Source organism: Mastacembelus armatus, chromosome 4, assembly GCF_900324485.2.
Source record: "Mastacembelus armatus chromosome 4, fMasArm1.2, whole genome shotgun sequence".
NCBI lineage: Eukaryota > Metazoa > Chordata > Actinopteri > Synbranchiformes > Mastacembelidae > Mastacembelus > Mastacembelus armatus.
The window spans coordinates 5326133-5335648 of NC_046636.1; the positions used below are offsets into that span (position 1 = coordinate 5326133).

General features: G+C 38.5%; 1 protein-coding gene across 1 annotated transcript; it reads left to right on the forward strand.

Annotated features, from left to right (window-relative positions):
* The first annotated feature begins 1349 nt into the window (after positions 1-1349).
* c4h1orf210 (chromosome 4 C1orf210 homolog) lies at positions 1350-8689 on the forward strand. Its single transcript, XM_026322958.1, has 4 exons — positions 1350-1513; positions 5557-6142; positions 6417-6611; positions 7518-8689. The coding sequence occupies exons 2-4, from the start codon at positions 6085-6087 to the stop codon at positions 7715-7717; spliced, it is 453 nt and encodes a 150-aa protein (XP_026178743.1). The 5' UTR covers positions 1350-1513; positions 5557-6084; the 3' UTR covers positions 7718-8689.
* The last annotated feature ends 827 nt before the right edge of the window (positions 8690-9516 follow it).

A 9516-nucleotide genomic window follows, 5' to 3' on the forward strand; every position in this document is an offset into this window, starting at 1 on the left:
TACTTTTGCTACAAGAGTATCTGTAATTCCCTTCAGGGATTAATAAAGTTTATCTCATCTTATCTTATCTCCTACCCAGTGTAAACATGCTGCAGTTCCAGAAATAAGTCATCACAACTCAGAGATGTTTGGCAACTGGGAAAATGCAACAATGCATCAGTGATGATTTGGGTCTGTCACAATCTTCCATCAGCAGATTGATCACGCAAACAATCACAGGTCTCTCAGAACCTCATATCGTGCCACAGTTCATTTTGTTGCCAGTGGAAATTAATACCTTTCTGGCTCATAAAAAGGTACATATGGATTTCTGTGGTGTTGTCGAAGTAATTAATGGATCGCACATCTGAATTACTGCGTCAGTAATGTAAATTATGTAAATTGAAAGAGATACCACAGCATCAAGCTGTGTTCATTGCAGACTATAAACTGCAGGGCCAGTTGTCTCCAGTTGCTTTTAAATAGAATAAGCATGTGTGTATGATTAGGGTAGATTTATTTGAAAGATATACAAAACTAGGTCCGTGTGTGTGTGTGTGTGTGTGTGTGTGTGTGTGTGTGTGTTTTGTGACAACCAATCACAGTCTTAGATGTGCCATATCCAGCAACAGGGTCAGTGCAGCCTCCTCATTGAGATAAGCATTTTTGTCTTTTCCTTGCTCAGACTTGCTGTAGGACTGGTCCTAAATCACTCTTCAGTTAAGACTCCTAGCTAAAAGTCTGTAGGAGCCGGATATTATACAGTTCACGAAGGTCATTTAAGGGTATGCCAGTAATTTTCCTGCACATCTTCACAATACCTTGTAAATGAGTTCTTTGTTTGACACAAAGTAATCAATGCCACCAGATAAAACAAAATGTAAGAACAAAAATAAAAGATTCTCATAATAGTGGTGTCGACATTTAAATTATGAAGCTTATGATAACAGTGCATATGCTGAAGTGCTTTTTTTTTTTACACAAAATAATCTGGGGCTTAAAGCACAATTGTGTTAATTTAGGACTAAAAAGTGTTTGTTTTACTGCTGATTTATTGTTTCTCATACACAAGAAGCAGCAAAAGCAGCACAAAGCAGACATCAAAGATTGATTACTCATTTGAACTGTAGCTACACAAACAGAACATATATTTGCAAAAAGCAGGTTTAACTGGTTGCTTACTGTTTTACAGGCACAGTGGCACTAATGTAAATATAACACACTGTTCATAAGTCATGTTTCTCTCTCTTCCTGGTTTGGCGCTACTGACTTACAACACTGACTCTGACCAGGTCTGCTGTGCCATTGGCCAAAGGGGAGCAATAGTAGGCGGGAGGGAGCACACCTTGGTTACAAAGTTATCCATTAACTTGTCCTTCTGGGAAGCAACTGCAAGGTAACATCTTGCTCAACCTTTGTTCAACATTTCTCCATTTTACAGACAGAGCAAAAGAAAATGTAGCCAACACAGGGGACATGTGAGAACAGGCAGACAGCAGGTGAACAACACTGACCTACACAGACAGTTGTCCAGGTAAGAGTCAAAATAAATGGCTGGTTTTCTAAAAGCGAGCACTTTGTATCATACTGTGTAAATACCATGTGACTGCTGTCTGAGCCAGAGCTTGTCTTGCAAACACATAATGTAGTAATGGCCATACAATGTACTCAAATGTGGCACTACATAAGCTAAAAATGCACAAATCCTAGATCAGTGTTGATAGATTTACTTCTGATTTTGACTAAAAAGAAGAACACTCTGAAAAAGGTGCTGCCAGACTGGAGCTGTATGAAAACATTACTATTGCTCTGAGCACTGCAACAGTAGAATTCATCCTTTAACTTCTTCATATTAAGCTCAGTGTTATTCAGTACTGCAGTGGCTGCTGAAGGCTGTTGTCTCTTTGTCTCGGTACAGAAAAGATACATAACCAAAGAATGTACATTTCAGGAACCTCATTTCCTGCATCTGCTGATAGATAAAATGCACCTCTCTTCTTAAGTTAGGGCAAAAGGGCACAGTAAGCTCAAAAATTTACAAGCGCAATTTATATATTTGTAAAGAGAGACAGAAAGACAGAGAGAGAGAGAGAGAGAGAGGAGAACGAGAGAGCGGAGAGAGAGAGCGAGGAGAGTGTGTGAGAGAGAGAGAGAGAGGAGAAAGACAGAGGAGAGAGAGAGAGAGAGGAGAGAGAGAAAGAGAGAGAGAGAGAGAAGAGTGTGTGTGTGTGAGAGAGAGAGTGAGTGAAAGAGACTGAGAGGGAGTAATATAAAGCTTTAAAATGACAGCTATTCATAGGAGTGAATAGGAGTGAGTGTGAGTGTGTGTGTTCATTTGTCTTTGTTTGTCTCTATATGACCCTGTGATGGACTGGTGACCTGTCCAGGGTGTACCCCTGCCTTTCACCCAAAGAGAGCTGGGATAGGCTCCAACAGATCGTTGTGACCCTGGTTAAGGAATAAGCAGGAATAGATAATGGATGGATGGATGGATGGATGGATGGATGGATGGATGGATGGATGGATGGATGGATGGATATTCCTATGGGACCTTTCTGACCCACATGTAGATGTTGACCACTGTTTTCACTCAAAACAGTTCTGCCCCATTAACAACTCATTTGCATTAGATTATACTTATTATTTTTTCAAGCACACATTCAGGTCTTCAGTATTTATTTGATAAAGGAGCCTGGTGCTAAAGCTAATCTTTAAATATTAAATATCACTGTTTGAGGTTATAATGCAGGTTATCTCATGTGTTTGCTTTATTAGCGGTTATTTTCTCATTGTGTCCCTGTGGTCTCTCTGTTGACACTGTGATTAAACCAAACATGACATTTGAGGACACCTAAGCTATTTTGACCTTGCGTCCATTAAAAATAAAGTTAAAACAACAAAAGTTCATTGAGTAATCATTTTTAAAAGGTGTAGTTTTTTTTAAGAATAGTTAACTTTACCTCAAAGCCAGCCTGATTGGCAGTATGTGAATAAAATAATCATGATTGTAAACAGTGCCACTGCCAGCTGTTTTTTAACTCACTACTCTCTCAGACCTTATGCCATTATTCCTGACAAACAATGGCACAGCCTGACTCCTCCAGACACTTTGAAAGCAAAACAAAAATATAGAACTTGGCAGTGGGATAAGAAGGAAAGAGGGAGGCTTGCACACTGCTCTGTAGCTCGTTGGGGTGAGGGTCAGCTGAAGGACGGCTCTGCTTGTATCTACAAAGACTGAATACCTGTGATTATTGCAGCTGGGGAGAGCGAGATGTTTGCTCTGTCACATATGATTTATACAACTTGTTACAGAAGCAAAATGGCGTAAGCAGTTTTTAAATAAAGTTTCTTGTAATTTTATTAGGTTTTTTAAATTTGACTCAAGATTTTGGTTACATGCTGTATGTGAAATACTGTGCCAACCCAGAAAGCATAATCAAAATTCAGTCCGTAAAATGACTTACAGCTAATGTGTCTGTTCAAAGGAATCTGACCATACTCAATGAGAGGAATATAATTTGGATGTTTAATTCAGTGTAATGACAGAAAGAACATTGCACACCCCTTGGGCATCATTAGTGTCTATACACTGACATTCAAAGCACAATTTGGGGCACAGAAACAGAAAACGAATAAGAAAAACTGACTCTAGACGCCTGCAATAGAGATGCAAATGTGTAGCCTCTAACTCGTGTATGTTCACATACAAATGCAAACAAATGTACAGTACCAGTGCACAGAAAAGCTCACAGTCTGTTGTTACTGTTACATCTGACACACACAGTCAGTAAATTTCTCGCTCCAAGGCTTCTCCTCTATAGCTCCCAGTACTGTGCTGCTTAGTGTGTATATTTTGTTGTGCTTTGCCTGCATGAGGACAGAGCAGGAAGAGATAAAAGCAGCCCCGTTGGTGTGTTTACAGCCAACACAGCTGAAGAGATTAGCTTTAGAAGACCGAGGGGAAGAGGCCTAATGGCTGGCTCTGAGCGGCCGGACCCCCACTTGCTGTGAAAAATCACCTCGAAGCCAAGAAATTGGGCAAGAGAGAAATCTAACCCTACCTCTTCATTCCAGAGGTGTGGGTGTCAAAATATAATTAGTTCTAGTTTTAGTGTTAATTTATTCAAGCAACTAAAGAGACACAAAAAGGATATTTGTTATAAGGTTGGATATATTCTTACACGTTCCTCTCTGTCTAACAAACTTCTTGCTCTTTTGAAAATACTGGAGGAACTTTGGATCTTTACTGGAACCAGTCTCAAGTACTTCCAGGTTCATGTCCTTTACTTGAGTACTTTCATTTCATGCTGGCAACGGAATTCATCGGACAGCTATAGTAGCTACGTATAGGTTCTCATTACTACTTTACACTTTATTTTCATAAAGACGTAATATTTTCCTGCTTTTACTTCAATAAAACTATAAAATGGTGAATGCAGGATTTATTTTTTCCTCTGGATGCAATGTTTCAGTGGTGTAGCATAATCAATGAAAGAGGAGGCAGGAATTGAAAAATCAAAGAAAATATTGAATGTTATTTAAAACTATAACCTGAAACATCTCAAGGAAAAAAAAAATCAACATCTAGAACATTAAAAATACAGGTGCTAACCAGGCATATGAGTGCACAGTGCATACAGCATGAACAGAACCTGTCTGACCTCTTCCCAGTTCTAGTATATATTACATGGAGCTAAGTTGTAGATGTCCACATGCAAATTTTCACATAGCTGTACACAGAGGTCCTCTCTTTTCCAATAGCTAAATACGATGAATGATGCTTTTGTATTTGCATTCAGAGAATCATCAAGCTTTTACTGCCAGCTCATATAGATCAACAAGAGAAAATGTAGAGGTCTTGAATCCATGATACAACTGGATGGGGACAATTGAAAATATAGGCTCAAGATAAGACAAAACAAAAAAACAGCGAGGTTTATAATAAAAGTTGGACCTCTAGATTATGGGAAATAAGTTTATTAGCTTTCCACTTTCATTTGTGTATTGTAACTATAAAGCAGCAGGGTAGTTTAGCTTAGCATAAAGACTGAAGAACAGGGCTAACCTGGCTCTGGCCACAGTTAATAAACAGTAATTAGCATGTAGTGTCTTGTGTGTCTCAATGAAAACCTTTTAAATGTATTGTATCATGTATTGTTCTAAACAGATAACATCTGGTAGGCTATTTTTCATTGTCCCTTTAGAATCTGTAAGTATGTGGTGCTGTATTGTAGGAAGCTTTAAAGTGTACACACTCAGTCTTTTTCCACACACACAGCACAGACATAAATTAGTGTTTTTAGCCAGCCAGATCTATGGAGGAAGGTCCTACAATATGTGGAGCTTCCTGTTTGCTCCACACTTTTCCTGTTGTGAACGATATCTTCCTGAGCTCCCTCAATTATAACTTTAAGGGAATTAACAGGATCCAGACAGTCAGCTGGATCCATAATAACTGAAAGCCACGTTGCACATGGTGTTGGGGGGGATTTATTTTACTGTTGATTTTGTTGGTAACTATGTCAAATACAAAGAGTCATACTGATTTCTATTTGTTATCCACTTTCTTGAAAGGCCTGTTTCATTGCTCCAAGAGACTTCATACTTCATACTGGATGACATCGCTGCCACCATCTATCACTTGTCACTGACCAGAGTGCCCGGTCATTCAACCTTGCCGCCTAGTGGAGCTGTGGAAGTTCACCTCGTTCCTGGTCAACAGAAATCATCCAGACAACTACCCCCTCATCTGGGGAGATGCCTCCTCTGCAACATTTAATCCCATTTAACCTTTACCTGCTGAAGACAATATAACACAAGTCAGCTTTACACATTAACAACATTTGTTTGATGAGGGATTACCTTCATCCCAGCATTTATCCATTTTGCTGGATCTTGTACAAAGAAGGACACTCAACAAGCAGGTCACATAACTACTTTGATGACTGAAGTATTCGTGATATTGTTCCACAATTCATGGTTTCATGCTAGAGTTAATGGTGCCCCAACGCAACAGAAAGGTTTCATACAAAAAGAAGCTAATTGAGTCACACAGGAGAAGCCACTCCCCAAAAGGGACTGCACAAACAAGAGCAAAGCCAGATGGAGCTATTATCAAATGGCACACTCTTTCCATCTACGCCAGCAGCAACACAAAATGGTAAGAATTCAGTTACATCTGCAAAGTCAAAAAGATCTAATTTATTTATAAAAAAAATTCACTGAATCTGCTCCATATTGGATAATTTCATTTAGTAAAAGATAGTGATCTTTAAAAAAAGTGCACTGACCCTGAAATTAAATAAAATATTTGTTTAAATTAGCATTATGCTTGTGGGCATTAAGCTGGGTTTGGGCATTTAGATGATTTCCACAGTGGGCTGCCTCACAACCACAACAGACTGACTAAGTCAGATTTGGTTCCTCTCTTACAGACACTTTGACAAGCCAGACACAAAAATATACCAATCACAACTGGGAGTTCCTGGTAGCTGTCCTGGTCACAGCCATTTCTGTCTCCATTCTCATCGCCCTTCTGGCTAAATGCCAGGTGGTCCGGCGCTACCTGGCCAGCTACCGACACACACGGCTCAGGGAGACAGACACTCTCAGCCAGTGTGAACCATCAGGTTTGTTTTTTTACTCACTAAGTCTTAGGAAGTAATTTAGCATGTGACCAATAGCATGTAATATATTTCTTGTTGTGCTACACTAATGACTAGAACTTTTAGGAGCTAAAAAATTACTATTCAGCTACTTTGTAGTTCACAACAATTTGTTTTCTCCCTCTTAGACAGTAGGTGATAAAGTTTATGTTTTAGAAAACATAATGTGTATCCTTAATACCTCTGATTTGCCAGCTAATCAATATTTTTAGATTAAGATTAAATAACTGTGCAATATGAAAGGTGTTGCACATCATTTAGCATGCTGTTTTGATTTTATGACCTGCAGCATTCACATTGCTCTCATCAGTGTCCTACTAAAGCAAGTACCTGCTTTTTTAGCAAAAAAATACATAAAGTGATTTTATGCTACTGCTTAGCACAAAAAGACAGACGGGTAGCAGCATATCCTTACCAGGAAAAATAAATCATCATGCTCATTATACATTTAACTACAACGTCCACGGTTGTTTCACACAATGAGTGTTGCCTAAATTATGACTGAATTACAGTTATGTTTTACATTCATAATATGTTTTCTTCTGCTTTATGTAGAGTAGTCTGAATTTGTAAAAACTAATTTGAAAAAGAATATATGACAGCATCAATGACATTTTTTTCTGTGACACACACTCAGCAAGTGAACTGAGAAAACAATGATTTCTGTCAAACTTCAGCTGACATCCAGTTCAGTATCTTGAAATTTCAGGTTGTATATCAACTTGACACAACAGCCTATATCTCCGGTTCACCTACTGTGTGGAGAACAGTTTTTAAAAGTGCAAACACCAACAGAATGACATTCTGTACAGGACATACACATACCTTCACATGACTGCTGGTCTCTTGTGTTTCTATCACTGCTTCCAGGCATGGAGGTGGAATTTGCTCTGCACAGTGGACGTGGAATGGACCCTCACTGTATTGCTACTGCAAGCGAGGAAGATGACGATGGCTTCATTGAGGACAACTACATCCCGGCCAGTGAGAGAGCGAGAGCTGAAAGAGCAGCCAAGAACATGGAGGACACAGAGGAAGAGATAGATGAGATTGAATTTACAATCGCTTAGTACTTCATCTGTACAAAGCCCTGAACCACTGATTCCACTCCCACCTTTTCTTTATTGGTTTGTTTTGTTAAGTAAAATGTATATTGTCAATCACAGAATGAGAACCTGGTAATAATTTGTTAGCTTCATAAAAGTATAAAAATGCATATACTGGCGCCAAAAGCATGGCAGCACAGAATGACATGATGTAAGGTGTATTATTATTATGGCAGTAGGTTTTCAAGGTGTTGTGTGAGGAACCACATAAAGGAGTTTCAGAATTTTGCATTGTCAGGACACTGATTACAAGTGAAACTGTTAATTCTGTGTTTGTCAGCATACTAACAACAGTGACACTAACACTTTATTGCTTAGTAATAAATGTAATATGTATGGTTTAGAGTTGTGCTGAATGTAAACAGGAATGTCTCACTTTAGGCTGACATGCTTTGTCAGTCACACCTAAGTTAACATATCAAAATAGTATGCATGGATGTATAGATAATTCAGGGCCAATGTGAGCTGTAAGAAGCCATTACACCTGTGCAACTGTTCATAGCTGCTGAGTCATGAAGGGACACAGTTATGCTCTTTAAAGTTGCGGCCACTGAAGGTTTTTATACGTGTAAGTTGCTTTATAAGAGTGAATATCTACAAAGCACATTTAAATCCATATCTTTAAATTGTGCTGTTAGAGCGTCACTGGACAGCCTGATTTTTGCCTTTTTAAAACCTGACTAGTACCCTAAGCCATTAAAAGACTGTTAGAAAGGAAAAGAGGTATGACGTCTGGTACAAAAATGTAGGGCGGCTTACTTCTACTAAAAGCAGTACTTTTGATTAGTTTCTTTCCACTCCAGCTATTTTTAGTAAGTTAACAACAGAGGCTAACAAGGTGCATGAATTCAGTACTTCCCTATTGTAAAGGTACCATATGGTTTGGTCAAGGGAAATGTAAATAGTGTGACCTCAATAAAGATCAAACTGTAAGTGTGTCATGTGTATATGGGTCTAATCCAACAATGACGATGAGTGAGAGGACTATTGTTTCTCCCCCATTTAGTATCTTTTGCCTCGTTGGTCACAAACTGGAGTCAACACACTAAACTTTTTAAGCCACTGTTGCGGACAGCAGTAATTAAGTTTGACAGTGCGTCTTGAAAAGGGGCCTGGGGCGTTTGGGATCCTCTGAGACCAACCGACTGATGAGAGCAGACTGACAGGTCTGTGTGGAACTGTCAGGCCAGGAGCGCCTACCCGGAAACATAGTGAGTCAAGTTCACACAGACAAGCCGGATATAAACCGGAACAATACCAATTCTACCTTTCAAAATAAAAGCGCTGAATTTAACAACTAAGTTTGGGTCAAATGATCTTAAAAAAATACAAAAAAAATAAATAAATTGTGAACTCCTTCCTTGTTAAAAATACCTAAGTGAATACACTGTATTATTAACAACTGGACTACCATACTGACACATTTTAATGTGCTAATTATGCTTTGTATTTAAGTTTTGCATTAATATGTTACTGAGCAGAAGTAAAACATATAAATTCAGAGGCTTAATTTTCATTTACTTCAGTCCAAGTACCTATAATGTACAGCAGTACTCCTGCATTAAAAGTTGAACTTGAAGGGAAGTCCTCTAGAATTAGCAACAAAATGTGCTCAAAGAACCAAAAATAAAATTAGAAACTATTTTTTAATTAATAATACGAAAGCAGTTCTTTAATATTATAATTGGTTCAGGTGGATAATGGGATAATGGGTAAGTAGTTTAAACTGGTATTTTAATCTATAACATCACCTTTTATTAAAT

Excerpts from the sequence above, each read along its gene's own strand:
- c4h1orf210 (XM_026322958.1), top strand. The coding sequence starts at position 6,085 with ATGGAGCTATTATCAAATGGCACACTCTTTCCATCTACGCCAGCAGCA. Across the intron at positions 6,143-6,416 it reads GCCAGCAGCAACACAAAATG|ACACTTTGACAAGCCAGACA; the intron begins GTAAGAATTCAG and ends CCTCTCTTACAG. Across the intron at positions 6,612-7,517 it reads CAGCCAGTGTGAACCATCAG|GCATGGAGGTGGAATTTGCT; the intron begins GTTTGTTTTTTT and ends CACTGCTTCCAG.